The 18501-nt window shown below is 48.5% G+C and overlaps 1 protein-coding gene across 1 annotated transcript in view; it reads right to left on the reverse strand.

The window, feature by feature from the left end:
* Window positions 1–18501, reverse strand: part of TBXAS1 (thromboxane A synthase 1) — a 151229-nt gene that overhangs the window by 28849 nt on the left and 103879 nt on the right. The window contains exon 9 of the mRNA XM_040643944.1: window positions 16281–16595. Coding sequence (XP_040499878.1) covers window positions 16281–16595 — 315 coding nt within the window. The remainder of the gene's footprint in view (window positions 1–16280; window positions 16596–18501) is intronic.

Raw genomic sequence — 18501 nt, forward strand, 5'->3', positions numbered from 1 at the left:
TTTTTTTTTTTTTATAATTGTGGAGTATTGTCTATGGAAGAAATGCCGGTTGGTGTCTGTTCTGGAAGGGTGGGAGGCGTCAGGTCTCGCTAAGGGCACATTACCTCCCCAGAGCCGAAGCTTAGAGGAGGACAGGGAGCAGATGGCCTTGAGGAATCTTTGAGGAATGCCAGGCCGGGCTTGGAAGACAGGCTGTTTGCAGCAGGAATTACCGGGAGGAAGGCAGGTGAGGTCTGCACGGTTAACAGGGGACTCTTTGTTCCTCTAGAAGAGAGACTACAGACACTGTCGTGTGGGGGGCTGTACTGTGCTTGCTTTCCCACCACAAACTTGGACTCTGGCTGCTCCAAAGATGGAGCAGAGGGCCAAGGGCACCCTGGCTACGCCTGGTCTAAGAGAGAGGATGACAGGCAAAGCCCTTGGGTGATCTTGGGCAGTCTCCTAAAGCCCTCTGCCTCAGTTTCCTTATCTGTGAAACAAAGGGATTAGATGGCATGGTCTCTAAGTGTCTTTCAACTTTAGCTTTCATTCATTCATTCATGAAGCACTGAGCACCTACTATGTGCTTGGATGTGACGGCAGATCACCGCACTCGTGATGCCAACAGCTGAGCCTGTCTAGGGGTCAGCAAGCAGAAGCGTGTCATCCTGCCTAAAAGAAGCCCAAGGGAAAGGAGGAAGAGAGGGAGAAGGGGGAGGAGGAGGAGAGCAGGGGGAGGGGGGATAGGATATGGAATTCCTTCTAAGGTGGCCAACTCCCGATTGTCTGAAAACGGCTGAGAAAGACAAATCCCTAGGGTGGGGGAAACAGTTGCTTTCTTGGTCACTGGCTTTCCCAGCTGAGAAGGCAGAGGTCTCTAATGGCCCGACATGGACAACTAGGAGGAGGTGCTCCTTTCTGGAAATTACTGTCCAAGATGGAGCACCAGCAGGGAGGGATTAAGCCGATGGACCGCTCACCTAACTCACACGGAAGTGAATGCACTAATCAGAAGAAACGTGCACTGCAGCTCCAAAGGCTGTCAAGTTTGATAGAGGAAATCAGATTTGGAGGCATGGGTGGTGTTTTCATCCTTTCTTTCCATCGTAGAAAAGAAGAGCAGGTATGGACATGGAATGGGACACTGTTTAGATGCCAGCAATGGGACAGGATTTGTTTTGCTGGATTATGGCCTCTATCAGCAGAAATCTCATGGAGCCTGAGAAGGGTGTTTGTCAGGATACCCACAGACCTTGTTAAGTGGGCTTTAAGCTAAATTTTGAGGGACAGGGAGAAAAATGCTACCAGATACGATGATAAATGACAGGTTTGACATATGAATTATTCCCGAGGGGAGAAACTGTCTGTCTGAAACCCAAGAAACAGAGTGAATAGAGGGATTCTGATATGGTGGATTTTCTGTAGAAAAAAATTGTTTTACATGGAAATATCAATAGAATTTTAGTTTAAGACACCCAAGGGCAAATGAAGAAAATGTAAATTTATCAGATGTTAAGTAAAAAGAAACCATATACTTCTTGGCTTAGGGGTTTTTTTTTTCTCTTTCTTTTGCTATAGATTTTTATGTTGTTTGATCTGTTTATTGGTTGTTGAAGTAAATTAATTTTTTATGGAGAAGTCTGACACATCTTGATTTATTAGGATTTCTTAGTTCCTCAAAGCCAAAGATCTAAGTAGAAAATGCCATTTATTCTGATAATGACCTTAGGTACTTGGTGGCAGAAGACAAGGAGAGGACCACCCAAGAGAGGAGGAGAAAGACTTTGGGAACTTCCTGACATTCTGAGAGAGACCTGGCTATCACAGGGCTAACATAATGGTCATAAATGTGTCCAAATATGTGCTAACCCACTTTGGACAACCATCTGCTCTCACAGAACAATCTATTACAGACACTGGTTGATCCCAAGACAGCACCAAGGAACTGGGAGCTAGTGGATCTGAGTTCACATCTAGGCTCTGTTTCCACCTTGAGCCATTCACTTAATCTCCAAGTTTCAATTTCCTAATCTTTAAGGAAATATTTTCTATATTTAGACATATTGAATTGGTTGTTAGAATTACTTGGCCCAGGACCAGGCACAGAACATGTGTTCAATGAATAGTGATTCTTATTATTATCCATCATGATTATTATCAATATTATTTGATATTGAATACTTGATCCCAAAGGATCACTCCTTGGTAAAAACAAATTGGAAACGGGGTGTTTCTGAAGCCGACCTTTAAGGTAGCTCCCATCAAGAGCAGAGAGTTACTGACTGGCCGCAGGTTAGAGACCGAGTTAAGGAAGATAGACAGTACCCCCTGAAATTGTGTGAATGACTCACAGTGACCAAGGGGAAGCGTGTCATGGAGCTTGAAACACTTCCTTTGGATGTTTCTAGGTGATTTCTAATTTACATAATAATCTTGGTTCGTAGGGCCCATTTCTTTACAGAGTTAGGTCAGATGTATTTAACACATAAAATTATTATGAATAATTACGGCGCTCCATAAATGTTTACTGTGGTGATGATGATGGTGGTGACCGCGTCATTAGTAGCTTTCAGGCCTACAAATCACTGATTTGCAGTCAGGCTAGGGAATCATTAAATGGGCTTTTCAGAGAAAGGTGAGAGGATGAGGTAGAGAAGGAGGGAGACACGCTCTGGGCAGCGAGAAACACATTCCCTCTATTCTGAGATAGCGTGTGGCCTAGGAACGTCCCTCGGTCCAGAAGATGGAGAAAGAGCCCCTCTGCCCCTGGAGGTGGGGCACAGACCAGATGATCTCTAGGCTTGGGACCCTCCAGGTTCTAAGGGTCATCATTCTAAGAGGTGCCTTCAAGGAAGCTGGTCTGCTGAGTGTTCCAGAGAAATCTCCTCATGGCTCTTGCCAGGCCGTGCCTTTGTTTCTTGGCTCTCTGGATGGACTGGATCTAAACCGCACCACAAGCCCAGAAAACCCACTGGTTCCTGGTGACCAAATGAGTGACTTCTAAAAAAGTAAAAAGGCAATTCCAGTACTTACGTAGAGCATTTATAAAGTTAGTCCCTTCCTTAATTATGCAGCCCAAGGTCACTGTTAAAGCTAAGTTTGCGGATGTGCCGCATGGGAATATGGTACCAGCTCCTCGACCTGGCTACATCTTAGAATCATCTGGGGGCTTTTTAAAAAAATATTTTATTTATTTGAGAGAGAGAGAACGAGCAGTGGAAAGGGTCAGAGAGAGAGAGAAAGAAGCAGACTCCCTGCTGAGGAGGAAGACTGACGCGGGGCTCGATCCCAGGACCTGGATGGAGATCATGACCTGAGCCGAAGGCAGACGCTTAACTGACTGAGCCACCCGGAGGCCCCCCATCTGGGGACTTTTAAAGAAGCATGATGCCCAGCCTTGCTGCAGGCCAACTACATCAGAATCGTGGGGAGTGGATCCCCAACATCTGTGGTTTCTAGTAAGTTCTCAAGGACAGGGAATACCCCTGGCTGCTCTTAGGCCTTGATTTGCATGTGGCCCTCAGTTCCAGTGGCCATGTGGACAGGAGAAGGAACTGCTAAGAGGTCTCTGGTTGCCTGAAGTCATATTCTGCCTACGGATGGCCTGGGATCTGCTATAACTCAGGCCTCAGTGTACTTCATTCAGAGACTCAGGGAATTTGGGGGAGCACTCTGTAGGCCTCAGAGCAGTTGCAGTTCAGGGAGGAGTCAGGCAGGAAGAGCATCCTTCTGAGACAGAGGGCAGGCAGCACCTTAAGTCTCAGGATGAGGAAAATGGCCCTCAGCAGCAGTTAAGGCTGGCTCCAGCCAGGACAGCATCAAGTCTGGTGTCCAGTGGAGAGGGAGGATGGAGCACGCCTGCTACGGTGGCACAGTCACGAGCAGAAGAGGGCCAGGTTGGTAATTAGGCTGCCAGAAAAATGTCTCAGATGACATTTCATGCTCTTCGCCAAAGAACACAATGGAAATGAACCACAAGGAAATGCAACTAATGGAAAATTCCAGGGCCATGGAGCCCAAACAGAGAGCCTGGGCTGGCTGGAGAACTTTCTACAGTAAAGGAGACAGGATCAACATCACACAAAAAATGAGAAAAGCACCAAGAACGGTGTCTGTGGAGGGAGTAAGCAGCCCTGGGATATGATGTTTGTTTCAGGAATATTCCTGCTGTGGGGGGTAGGCCTCCAGGGAGGCGGGTCAGCAAAGAAGCTACCCGTATACTCTTCATCTGGCGCTGTGTGGGCCACGGAGAAAGAGCATTTATAGTCTCAGAGACTGGGCCTTGAAAAAGTCTCAGAATGAGGGGGGAAAGCCACCGGACACTCAAGACCTTCCAGGAAAACTTATCCTTAGAGCAGAGAATCCATGACAGGCCAAAGATGGTGCAGACGGAGGTGACAGGTGAAGGCGTGTGCCCCCATCTGCTCGGACAGTTGACATCTTCTCAGTGCCATGAAAGTGTGGTACAGACCCAGCTACAAGCCTCCACCCCAAGAGGGGGCCCAGAAGTCCCCCTTTCTAGAAGTGCTGGAGCCATGACTGACCCACGCCCTCAGGCAGGACACCCCAGGATTGAGCAACTGCTTCAGAGTCACTGAACCTGAGCGACAATGCTGAGAACGGAGACTGGTCGTTGGGAGATGCGAGTTCCAATCCAAGAGAGGCCCCTTCCTCGTGTGTAGCCCCTGACAAGTCATCTTCTCGATGCTTCTGTGTTGGGGAGTCTCACGTCAACTTGGTCAGGCCACAGTGCCCATATTCAAACACTGATCTCAATGTGCCTGGGAAGACTTTCTGTGGATGCGGCTGACACCGTTGACTTGAAGTAAAGGTTACCTTTGATAACGTGGGTGAGCCTCACCCGATCAGTTAAAGGCCTTGAGAGCAAAAAGTGAGGTTTCGTGGAGAAGAATAAATTCTACCTCAAGACTGCAGCATCGAATCCTGACTGAGTTTCCAGCCTGCCCTGTGGATTTTGGACTTGCCAACCCCACAATCAAATGAGTCCCTTCCTTAAGACCTCTCCCTGTGTCTCTCTCTGTCTCCCTCTGTGTCTCCTCTTTCCCCATTGGTTCCGTGCCTCTGGAGGTCCTTGACGGATCCAGCCCTTCTTTCCCCATCGATTAAATGGGGATGGTGCTAGTTCTACTTCATAAAGTTGTGAGAGTCAAGTTTTGTAGGCATATAAACATTCAGTCATTATCATTATCATCACTGCCAGCAAAGAAGTCTGGTTTAGTCCCTTCCTTTCACAGATAAGGAAACTGAGGCACAGAAAGGGGGATGATAGTAGAATGTGTCTCTACAAAGGCCCTGTGCCCAGAATCGTACCTGGGTTCATTCACTTAATCCTCGGGACAACCTTATAAGCTATGTACTGTTATTATCCCCACTTTACAGACAGGAAGACTGAGGAACAGAGATTATGCCAGTCCTCCATGTCACACTGCCAGGGAGTGGCAGCTCAGTGCCTCTGTGTGCGCTGCTGGCACCCAGGTCTCAGGGTCCCCTCTTTCAGGTGGCAGTGCTCCTTGGTCAGAGAAAAGTCTGAATGTGATGGGTAACCCCCCCCCCCACTTGAGAGCTTCTGGTCTCCACTACTAGGGAGGTGAACCAGCAAAAGGCAGCACCTGTCGCCAGTGAGGGGTGAGAACAGCCTTCAAGAAGTGGGACGCCCAAAATAGTGACTGACGAGGTCAGGATACCTAGTTACGCCATTTTCATGAAAAAGTTTGTGCTTTTCCCTGAAACATCCTCCCCCCGCCCCGGAGCTCCGTCTTCCTCAGCCTCTTGAACCAAGTTTCTCAACGAGTTGAAGTTCTTGCCTATAGCTAAGGAGGTGAGGAGTTTATCCTCTGCCTTCCAGTCTTAAATTACTAATTAAAATGTCTTGGAGACTAAGCCCATTGCAAAAAGAGCCTGGGTGGCTTTCTAAAGCTGCTTGTTCATAACCAGAGGGAAGTTGATTCTCTTCTCATCTTTATAATAAGGATTCTTTTCGCAGGGTATCTGTTTTATGCTTCCCACAGCTCTGGCCCCAGTTCGGTCCCAGCAGGGAGAGGCCAGTGGAGTTTAATTACATTCCTCCTATAGGGAACGTTCAAGGAACGAGGCTTTGAAAAACAACTTGTGCCATGAAAAAGAAAAAAAAATCAAATCAAGCAAGTGAGAAACAGACATTGCCTTTTGTGTCCTAGAGACCCAATCTAAATATTTAAATTTTAAAGGCAGAATTCTAAGTGCTTAACTTTATAAACCTTACCCATTGCAATTCATAGGGGAGTCAAGCATCCCTTCTGATCTGGAATATTCATATGCTTGGGCTAACAGGCTTGTGTGGTTGCTATCTTCACACATCCCATATTCAACTGTAAAACAAAAATGCTAAAAAAAAACCCAAAACCAAAAAACAAATGCAGCACACGCAAAACACCCAAAATAAAACATAATGCGGCAACACAGACTTTACCAGGAACAGAGTAAATTGAATGTGTGGGCCACAAGCACACAGGTTAGAAAGGTCCCTATTCTCTACTGACTCCCCAGTTTCCCATCTTCTCTCCCATCTGTGAGATGCGCAGTCACTGGTTACCAGTGAGTGTGGGAGTAGCCCCCCAGCCAGGAGCTACTGATTTGCTGACTCTAGTAGACAAAGGCCATGAACAGAGAGAGAACAAGTAGGCAAGTGGGTGGGCAATGAAGCAAGGCAGGTTTCAACTCAATAGAAGGATAAGGTAGTAAGTTCCTTGTGCTTGGGAGCATTCAAGCAGAGTGGCACGAACCTGTCTCAGCTATCTGTCCTGGGTGGGAGGCTGCCCTAGATGGCTCATAAGATCCCCTTGAAGGCTAACAGCCCAGGCTCCCTCTGTTCCGGGCCCCACAGGGCCCTCTGGGAGCACAATTACAAGACCATAGACGGCTGTGTTCTGCCGTTGGCGGTGGCCTTGTCTCTTTGATTCCCATCTATTTCCAGGGTGAAATAACCATGTTATCTCCCGTGTTCCTCCCTACACTTCCCCCACTCAGATTTGCTTTCAGTTCATCTGCACTTAGAAAAGAACGGGCAAACGCTGTAGCATGTGCTGGGTCATTCATTCTACGTCTATCCGTCAGGAGCCTACTACGTGCCAGGCACTGTTGGAGGCTCTGGGATGTGCCAGTGTGCCAAGTAGACAAGTCCTTGCTCTCGTGGGGCTCCTATTCTCGTGGGGACTTGATTGTACTGCCTCTTCCCAAGAGTAAGGGGCATTTTGATAATGGATACTGTGTTGGAACAAAGGAAGGACCTCCAAATGGTGAGATTTTAGGTCTAGTGATGGGCAGATGGGAAAAGGAGCAGGAGTCATTTAAGTTTGCCCCAGAGGATACCATCCTGAGGGTCTTGCTCCACCAGGGTGACGGTGGCTTTGGTCCATAGAGTCCAGTGAAGTTAAAAAAAAAAAAAGTGTGTGTGTTTTTTCTTTTATTCCAAAAGCTAATTGTTGGGAATACAACCCATCCCTTTGATGTTTTAAGAGCCCATAATGTGAGCACTAGCTAAATAAATGAGCCACTCAGTTGAGAATCTAGCTCCATGCCCAGAGGACCCCGCGAACGCCGAGCTTCACCTGTGCAGTCCGCTTTCCCAAGTTTATTTTTAGTTCTTGCTTTTCTGGATTAATGTGCACCGACCCCACTCGCTTCTTTGCTTAGCAAAGCTTGGCCCCTCTAGAGGCCCAGGTATTGAATATAAAGTACTCGGAGTTGCCACATGAAAGGCACCAGATATATGCTGATTGGTGTGGCCTGTTTCCCAAGGAGCCTCTCCTTGCAGGTGGCCTCTCCCTCTGCCCAGACAGAATTGCTCTGCGGGGACTGGGGGTGGGGGGAAGGGGTTGAGGGGGTGGGGTTCAGAGTATTCAGTACTAAAAATTCAAAGTCCTGAAGTGCTAGGCCAGGAAGTAGGAAAAACATTTGCAAGTCCTTTCTGCTCTTCAACCTGCCTCTCACTTGATCGTCCCCACTGCCCTCATCTGGGCTATCACTGTGCAGAATGACAGGCTTCGGGGGTGGCCAGGGGCTCCCATGTGAGCTGCGGGGTCAGGAGGTGGGGCAGGGAAGCTTCTGTGTCTCCCTGATCCAGGGACTAGAGCCAGAACAAGAACAAGGCCAAGGAGACTAAATAGTACTGTGAACTTTGGAGAGAGGGGAGCGGAGATGGAAGAGGAGCAGGACGAGAAAGGGAGGAAAGACAGGAAGGGGCCATGGAGCTTCTTGGAATTCTGGATGGCGTGAGGCCAGGGGTTCGGTGGTCACTGCTGAGGCCCAGGGGAGTGGCTTAAAGTCCAGGCGGGTGAGGTTGCTCGGTGGGCGCGTGGGCATGGGCTGTGGGCCCCTCCCGGCAATGGGGAAGAGTGTGGAGCCCCGCGTGGTGGTACAGGAAGGTCTTGGCACTGGGCAGCACTCATGCACAGCACACATGGTCCCTGCCTTCCTGCAGGTGTCCCCAGGGCAAACACGGGCAGGTGACCTAGATCACGAAGATCATTGTGTGTACCTAACCATCACATGGGAGGTTAAAACTGGGCCTGCCACCTGATCCAGGGCGATGGGTCCCCCTGCCTTGGGGACTCTTGAGTTGTCTTGAGCTGTTTTCCTTTCCGAAGCTGGTACTCTCCTAGCAGAGGCCACATAGGATGGTCCCGGGATGGAGTTCCAGGTACACGCCCAGAGAGGCCCCTCTTGTAGGCTGCCAAGACTTCTCTGCTCTAACATTAGCTATAGGGACGCCACATGGACTCTCAACTGGGGACTCTTAAAGCTACCATCTACACTAATTTAGGGGAGCTCCCTGGCTAAAAGATCCAGCCTGGTGGGAACTGTTGGATGTGACAGGTCTCCAGTCTACATGCGCATCCTGAGGGAAGGTTCTGGTCGCTACCTTCGTCTGTCTGGAAAATGACTTCAGATCAACTCAGATGCTCCCCCTAGCTTCCCACCCTGGAGAAAACTGGAAGGAAGCAAGGGAATTTTAGATTATAGGCAGTACACTTCTCAAGACATACCCAGGACTGGATGATTCCCACATCACTTTCTCAGCAAAATGAGAGTGGATCATTCTTTTTTGGAATGCTTTTGAAACTGCTTTCATTTCTTAACAAAAAGTAAATTCTTGGGGCATATCAGCACTTTATCCTGAGGAATAAGGACTTGCCACCTCCCGCACAACTGGGAGAGACGGAGGGTTTAGGCTTTGGAACCTGGCCGCTCACGGTGTGGGCCGTGGATTGCAGCGTCGGCATCACCTGGGAGATTGTTGGAAACATGGGATCTCAGGCCCTGCCACGAAACTTTAGTGGTCTCTTGCCACTCATCTCCCCGTGCTGGTGTCCCTGCTCTGGTCTTTGGATTTTGGTTCAACTTTTAGGGCTGTAGGCTGTCCAGAGTTCCTGCCCCTTTCCTTGAACCTCTCAGCTTTCTGCTCTGTTGTACTGTTCCAGGATCTATAGGGAAGGGCTCAGGTGCACAGCTAAGCTCCACGTGGCCGGGTGACGGGGTTGACGAGGACACCTGAGCTTATTCCTCCTAAAATGTTGGACAGCAGGACTCAAGTAGACCTGGGCAAAGGAGAGAAACCTGCCTGATGGGGAAAAACTCATTTCTAGCTTTTCCCTCGAATCTTAAAGTCAACTCATGCCCTACTCCCTGTGTGAAGATGACCTTGAATATTCACCCTGGGTAGGATCCAAACTGGGAGACTTTTTCCCCCCCATAGTGAGGATGAATTTGTGTTAAGCTACTCACATTTTTTTCAACCAACCCTCCTTCTGTGACAAAGGATGTATATTTATGAAACAGCTGGTTGGGGGCAAAATGGCTTTTTTGTGTGTGGCCACAAAATATGCTTTTTTCCTTTGAGATCCTCTGGCTGTTTCAAGGAACAAATCCTCAACCTTGCTCACATTAGCAGCATGAGCTAATCAGCTGAAAGACCCAGCATGGAATGCTTTTATCCTTCAGAGAAAAAGAAAGAGTAAGTTGTATTTTAATTAGATATTTATAATGGTTACAAAGCAGCTCTTCAAGAGAAGTTTTAAGAATTTGGCCTTCCTTCTAAGGCATAACTGTGTTCAAATTATCCTAAAGAGAGGCTGTATATCAATCCAGCCCAATTTGTGATAAATTTACAACTGGGTTCTGCACAGCAGATTTATAACAACAATTAAACAGAAGGAAAATGGGTCATAAATTTCGGCTGGCACAGTCCGGCACCAAAGAGAAGAAAAAGAGAATGGTTTGGCCAGATCAAAAGTCAATAATTTCCACATAAAGTGCTAAAGCTATAGCAAAAACAATTTATATGGAAAGAAGCTGTTTTTCTTCCCTCCCGTCCTTTTCAAAATTAGATATTGGAGAACACAATGAAGGGTCTACGTTACAAAGGCCTTATTAAATAATTGGTGTGCTTTCTCAATTTTATGAGTTGTACAAACCTCTCCCTGCACCTCAGGGCCTGAATTTAGTGAGGGTACCTCCCCTTCAATGCGACGAAAGAATCATGGGGGCAAAGAGAGAGTTCTCCAAGAGATGGGGTGACTTGGGAGAGCAAGTTTTAAGCTGGATTTTGGTGGTGGAATGAGAGGCAGGGAAGCCAGGCCAAATTCCAGAGCCAGATGATTTAGAAGAAAACACATGTGTCCCTGGAACAAGGCAACCTAGAGGCATGAGTTATAAAGTGGCTTACGACCGTATCCTAAGTGGAAACAGAAATCCGAACCCGGAAAGGAGAAGGACATCAAGGTCACTTGGGTCAGAACAGGTGGGGGAAATGGAGTATTACAGGACACAGCGTGTGGGCAGTAAAACGTGGACCAAGACCATCCTCACTACTGAGGGAAGACCTTCCAGTATCCTTAGGCCTGCCAGAAGTTTAGTTCGGCTAAAAGCAGAGCGCCTGCATTATTGACGTTCGCCACTGCTGATTTCACGTCACGACTGGTAAAGAATGCAGGAAGGCCAACCGCCAGCCAGGACTTCATTCTCACTGGTAAGGAAGCATTGACTGGCTCTGTGGAAACCACAGGACACTCGGTATGAAAGGGCCACACCGTTTACAAGTAGGACAGAAGAGCAGGCTGGATGCATGATTCAGAAGTCCGAAAGAGAAAGCAGCGCCAGGTGCTCTTGGACTTACACCCGTGACTCCCGGAAGCTGGGTTTTAAAAACTCAGCGGAAAGGAGTGTGTGATTGTATAACAAGAGATTTGAAAGTGGGAGCTTCTAATCTGGAGACCACAGATTCTGTGTACTTGGGTGGACACACTGTTTTCTGCACCCACAGCCATTCTCCCTGCGTCCAAGAAAAGGGGTTTGGAGACCCACTGCTCCCCCATCTGAGATCTGAGTGGTTGGAGGAGACAGCACTTAGGCATCAACTCCAGGGATGGGACAGGGGACCCAGGTCTGTGCCAATCAGAGCGTCCTACTCCCCTCTGGCCCAGTGATTTGTTGAGGGGTGGACACGGCCCAATGGCTCTCAGTGAGATGCCGGGAGACTTCCGCTGAGACTTCGAAGAAGGAGACTCTCGCTGCTTCCAGCTGGACCTGACCCAGCTCTGCGCTAACACTCCCCCCCACCCCCGCCACCGCCCCCATCAGCCTGTGGAAAGATTAGAGGGCTTTAAGGAACACTTGTCAGAGCTGGGAGTCATCAGCTTAGAGAGGAGTGTTCCCTGGGCCAGAGCCAAGGGATGGGGTCTGGGATAGGACACCTATAAAGCCTGGGGGCAGCTGACTGAGACTGGCATTCCATTCTCCAGTTCATTCACCTGCTAATGCTGCAGAAGTGCTCATTTGTGGTCCCCCCACACCCAACCTATACGAGCAGAGGAAAAGTAACTGGAGAGAGATGTCAAGGCAGAGGGAGCAGCCACTGTTGATGTGGCCAAAGTGTGTGTCTCCTGTGGGCCATGTGGATGCTGTGGAAGGCATGGGAGCTCAGAGTGGGCCATCTTGCCAGCAGCCTGCTGAAGAGGGCTGCTGGCTGCCAGGAGATCCCAGCACCCAGAGGCATGAGGCAGGAGCTGGTGGCCCCACCCCGTCTGGGAGCTGCATAGTGGGGAGGTCCCAGGAGCTCTCTGAGCCTCTCCAGCAGGGACCCATGCCAGAGGCCACCGCAGGGGAGGTGCTGAGAGAAGCCTCTGTTAGGTAGGAATGGGGGATCTGTTGGAAGGCTCCAACCCTGGGAAGAGAAGGGGGCCCAGGTGGGGCAGGGCAAGAATAGGAAGGAGGGTGAAAAAACAGACCACTGGCCCTCCCCAGGGCAGCTTCCTCAGGCCATGGGTCAGCCTGAGCTAAGGAGATGGAAGGGTATTAAACTGGATCTGAGACTGAAGTTTTAAACTGGACCAGACTAGTCTGGACTTTTTAATGCCTCAAAGTGACCAGAAATCTTTGGGATCTGCTGGAGGTATCATCAAGGAAAGGGAAAAGGAGATTCATCAGAGCACATTTAAAAGAAATAATTGAAGAAAACACAAAAAGTTTCCTTGTTTGTACCTCACTTAGTTCAGACTGTTCAGCATACTGGTTCCACATCTGTCTTGAGACCGCTAGGGCAGATCCTGTCTGAGAACGGAGTATGCCCAGAGAGAATGGAGCTGAAAGGTGGGGAGAGAGAACAACCTGGGTTCCAATGATAGAGTTGGAGCCCCTGCATCAAGCCATACCTGAAGGCAGATCTCCTCTCTGGAGTTTTCTGTTATGTGGGTCAATAGACTCCCTAGCTAATCAGAGTTTTCTATCACTGTCAACAGAAAGAATCCTGACTGATACAGTGCACATACACACTCTTGTTCTTGGGGAGAAGGACACAGCTTTCATTGGATTCTCATAGGGCATTGCTATAAAAGGGTATGGCTCAGAGGAAAGAAACTCTGGAGCTGAAATCCAGCGATCTCATTGACAAATATGAGGGAAGTCATTGGATGAGGTGTGTGGGGGCTCTCCAGGGGCATCGTGGAAGAGCTAAGTCAGAGCTAGGGTGTAGGGTCTGGGACCTGAGTATGGCATTAACTGACACTCAAGAAATATTTGTTGCACGAAAAGCAACAGGAAAATTATAACAAGTCATACTCTACATGCAAATTTTCAGGAAAATATCGAATGTGTGAACATCTAATCTGCATTTCCATGTCCTGACAGATGGCCCATATTAACAGAACTCTGATTATAGTAAAGAAAGAAAGAAAGAAAGAAAGAAAGAAAGAAAGAAAGAAAGAAAGAAAGAAAGAAAAAGAAAGAAAGGATCTACAAATATTCATTGAGTGGGTACCATGTGCAACACCTAACTATTAAAACGATTGTGACGCCAAATCAATTTTTTAAAAAAGACAACCCCTCTGTATTCCCATTTCTCAGAGACAGTCCCAACTATCACCCAGAGAAAGAAAATGACCTGGCTTGGTGCACGGGGGTGGGGGTGGGGCGGCTTTCTTGGCTGGTTTTGGACTCCGTTTCTTCTCAGAAGAGGGGTCTGGACCCTGAGAGTCTAGGGCTGACTTCTCAAAGTGGAACCAGGGACCCCCCGTATCAAAGTCACCTGGCATGTTCATTTAAAATGCAGGTTCCTAGGCCCTGGCCCAGACTTACAGAATAAGAATCCACGAGGAAAGGGCCCTGGCATCTGCATTTTAAACCATCTTCCCGGATATACATGACAGTTTAAAAAACTGTACCTACCAGAATCTGTTTATTTTCCCGTGGGGTCTCCGTGCCTGGCGACATTCTGCACAGCCCCAGGGGCAGTGTTTCTCCTGGGGCTGGGGGATTGGAAGGAGGCTGGGGTTTGGTGATACAGTATCACCCTCCCTGAGGTCATGGTCAGTTAAGGCTATGTCAGAGGTAGCCATTGTGTGAGGGCCTCTGAATGGAAGCCAATGGAAACACTCCTTGTGTCCTCATGGTAGAGGAACATAACCAGATATAATTATGATGTAGCTGGTGGGACGGACTCCTAGAGGACCACAGCTCTCTAAATGACACCACACATTCTAGACTTGATTATTTGCTGCCTTCTATTGCCCTGGAGGGTTTCATTTGGGAGGGAGGTATCGTTTTCATAGACTTTTTTTTTTTTTAATTGGCGATTAAATTTCCTGAAGGTGAGGATCGCGACTTCTACTTCCAAGAGCTCTTGCCCCTGTCCAACACACAGCCATGTCTCCCACACTGCTGACCACTCTCTAGATGCTTAAAAGTCTTTAGTTTGACCTGTGTTCTGGTTTGTTTGAGACCAAGGGGCAAATTCCCTCTACTGTCTTTTCTGCCTTCCTGAGGCGGCAGCCAGAGCTCCCTCTGTCATACGTTCTCCCGAGTTCTCAGTCTATGACATGGGTATGATCGACTCCACGGGGAGGATTGACTGGCTTAAGCCCTTCTAAGCCCCCATTCCCATGGCCACAATAGTTGGTTCCAGAAATGGCAGTGATCTAAGCATCTCGACCAGTGAACCTGATGACTCTTGCTGAGAATTTGGGGCCACCAATTCTTTTCTATCTTGGTAAGGAGCAAGGAGGCCTGCTGTAGTCCTAGACATTCTCAGCAGGCTGCCTGGACTTTGAGAGGAAAGCACACGAGAATGAGGCCGGTACTAAGGATGCACAACCAAGAACCGGGTAGACACTGGGACCAGAGCACATATTTGAGGCCTGGGTAAAGATTTGCCTGAAGCCACATCTATTCCTAGGCTGCTCAGTGATCTGTACCGATAAGTACAACCCTCCCCACTCCCGCCATTTTTTTGCTTAAATCAGTTCAGGTTGGGTTTTGTTATGTGCCATTAGATGTATCCTGGTAGATATGCCCTTCGGCTCCCCTTGTTTCTCTTGCAATAATGTACCCCCGTCATCTTGGGTCCTTCTTCAAACAGACAGACAGACAGACAGACACCACAAGTACCCATGAAACAGGATAAGATGGGTGGTGGAAATAGGTAGTAGGGTTATCTAGATGCATGGCTTGTGAAGATTCCATGCCCAAAGAATATTGATTCATGGATCAATGTCAACCTGGAGGGAGCCCTGTCCTGTTCAACATTTGAATCAATGACTTGGATGGAATAGGAGGCGTGCTTAGCAAGTCTCAGATGACACAAAGCTGGAAGAATTGCTAATATGACAGATGGCAGAATCAAGATTCAAAATTATTTTGACTGACTTGAGCAATAATAAGGATAAATACAAACTCTTGCATCTAGGCTCAAAAAAAAAAAAAAATCAATTGTATACACAGTGGATGGGGGAGACCTGGCTTGGCAGATGTCATAACAGTGTGGAACTTGAAGTGGACTGTAAGCTCGTGATGAGCCTAAAGTTGAGGCAATTAAGAACATGGCTAATGAAGTTTTCAAATATTTGAAATATCAAAATATTTTAAAAATGCCTTGGTGAAGAAAGGCTGACCTTGCATCTACTTCCCCAGTGGGATATAGAAGTGGAATTTTCTGGAAAGCAGTTTTCAGCTCAATATCTAAAAGTTTCTAAGGAGTCTAAGAACAGACCACCTACCCGAAATTGTGAATGTAATAATTATATCAGAATGTCATAGAAGTCTCTTAGGGTAGTCTTCCCTTTGAAAGCACAAATTTTAAAAATGATTTTAACAACTTACAAGTCAAAGCAATGCACACAAAAGTATCTGGAAAAGCATGAGGTCATAAAGTTGCCTTGCTCAGCACCCTTGAAAGTTTGCTTCAAATTCCCCAGAGAGGAGGCTCCTCTAGAAGGAATACCCAGAGTCTGGACTTGGCGCTGACCAGCCCCATCTCACCTCACTCCATTTACCGCCGGCCCTCCTCCTTATTCCTGCTTTGGCTTGGCCCATCCTTCAGTCGGCTCCTGCAAGTTAGGACTCCATTCCCTTCCCTGCCTCACACCCGTCCCTGACCCTCCCCCTCCCCAGGGAGAGCGCTGACTCCACTGCCAGAGAACTGGGAAAGCACACCGCCTTCCAGTCCCTGCCCCGTGACCCTCCCTCATAGCAGCCCAGTCTGCAGCCTCCTCAGCCAGGCCTGGCTTCATGGACCACCCCAGACAGTGAAGGTATATGCACAAGACACCTTCTTTCCTTTCTTTTTTCTTTTTCTTCTGTTGTTCTGAACACTTCCTTTTACTTGCTAACCCAGAGAGGTGGAGAATAGCCCAATTTCATCTTCTAGACTTAGAATGTGGTTTTCGCAAGGAACTTATCAATAGCATTAAGTTTCCCTTCTGCCAACACAGAATCATGTGTCCTGTGGACCTCGCATGGATGACTGTACTCACGTATTTCTCATGAAAGCCGTCCACCTCTGTCAGAAGCTTCTCTTGGCAGTCAGGGTTGGTGGCCAGTAGGTAGGTGGCGAAAGAGAGCGTGTTGGTGACGATCTCGTAGCCAGCGATGAGGAAGATGAAAGCCTGGCCCACGACCTCGTCCACAGTCAGTGGCTTGGACAGGCGGCCGGGCTGGTGTGGCTGGGAGGGACCCGTGGCACAGTCGGTGGAGGAGAAGACTTGTCTGACCATATCAAAGCTGTCCACACCCACAGAGGGGGCGGAATGTCGGGCATCCAGGATCAGTTGGAGGAAATCTCTCCGCCTCTACGGGACAAAAGGAGAAAATGTCCACTGGCCTTTGAGTCACATGAGTGAGATCTCTTGGAGCTCAGAAGAAGACGACACTCACGCGTAGCTTTTAATGAGCTTGAGCCTGATGGGAGCCAGCACCCTCACTGCGGAGCTCTCTGAAATGGAACCTGGAAGCCCCGAATGTCCCTTATACGGCACTGGCGTATAAAACCACAGACGCTGCCATTAAAACGGATGAGGCCGTTCTATCTGGGCTGATTGGAAAACGTGTTAAGCCATTTTGGGAAGTAAAAGATAGAGCATGTTTCAGAACAATATGCACAGTGGAATCTCATTTCTGTAAAACCGGTACATGTACAATATATATAATTACACGTTTTTGTTCATGCGTAGAAAATGTGTAGCAGCGTCTATACCCAGCCGTTCACAGTGAGCTGGAGGAGGTGGGAAAACCGAGGGGGCTTTGATTTTTTTACTTTATACATGTTTGAACTGTTGGTTGGCTGGTTGGTTTTCCAACAATAAAACAATTAAAACATCACCTAGATTTAAACCAAAGCACGGCTCTCTTGTTCCCTTACGCACTGTTCAGGGCTCGTATGGGTGGCCACACACTTTCCTCACACAGTAGGAAGTTGACAGAGCTGGGAGCAGGAGGGAACTAGCCTTGGCAAAGCTTGTCTTCAAAGACCTCCCCGACCCTTGGGTCTCCCCCCATCCCCTACCCCATTTAAGTGCTTAGAGCTTTCTTACTGTCTCCCCCTAGCTTCCTTGTCAGCAATTCGCATATTCTTTAGGTTTCTTACTACCACTAATCGTAACAATAGAAGCGTTTACATCTTGCTTTCACTTTGACAGAGGGTATCCCTGGCATATCTCTTCTTCGAAAAGCTGGTTAGTGTGTTGAGTGACAACCAGTATGTTCCTCTTTTCTGAAGCTTATGGGGCTAAAACAGCAAAAGGAGAGCGTCAGAACCACCAGCAGAAACATGTTATAATTTCGAAGTACTTTACTTGGTGCAGCGTTTGCTCAGTTCCTTGGCTTTTGAATTTCCGTCACATTAATAATCTACGCCCCACACGTCAGCACTTGATTCCATCTCGTAAGATTGTTGTTACTTCCTGTGTTGTTGCTTTTTCTCCTCTGTGAGAGTATAAACACGTTCAGGGCAGGACCCTGTGGCCTACCCCCAAGTCTGGTGTTGTGCCGAGCCTGTGTTAGGCCTGCGATAAATAATCCCTCAAAACCCCTTTTGAGAAAAGCTGTGTTGGATTTGCTTACAAGCACATGCTGTTTGGGGCGGAAACCTTGGAGCGTGAGGCCTTTGTAGCTTGACTGCTTCCTAGCTTTTGTGACCTTCCAAGTCATCTGCTGCGACTCCAGTGGGGCTCACGGCTAAGCCTGTGGGCCTCAAGAACCTTGCGTCTCAGGGGCCAAGGCCTTGGTATCCTGCTGGCCTGCTCAGGTGAGCCTCAGTTGGCTGCCCCTTTCCACCCTAGCCCTGCTCATTCTGACTTCCAGGCAGCATCCCCAAGGGCTGGCTTTCCCTACTTGTCCTCCTGATGCTTGGCCAACATCAGGGTGGCTCTTGTGGCTCCACTGTCAGCCCTGGTCCTGTGGGGCAGAGTCGGGACAGGGCAGGGCATGATGGCACATGGGGGAGCGGAGTACCTTCCATTACTTTGGCTCCTGGATGATGATAATTGCCAGGCCTGTCAGCCGGGGAGTGTTAAACTCCTCAGGGTGTCATGCAGTTGTCCCTAAGGCTCACCCATGACTTTGCTGGGAGGGTGGGGAATGACAGCGGGCGGGAGAGCTCTGGCGGCTTTTTCCAGTGGTAGAGCTGCGGCTGGCACCCTCTCCTCTCATCCCTGCTAACACAGGCTGCTTAGAGGGCCATTGGGCAGGGTAGAAATC

Source organism: Ursus maritimus, unplaced genomic scaffold (assembly GCF_017311325.1).
Source record: "Ursus maritimus isolate PB19 unplaced genomic scaffold, ASM1731132v1 scaffold_3, whole genome shotgun sequence".
NCBI classification, from domain to species: domain Eukaryota; kingdom Metazoa; phylum Chordata; class Mammalia; order Carnivora; family Ursidae; genus Ursus; species Ursus maritimus.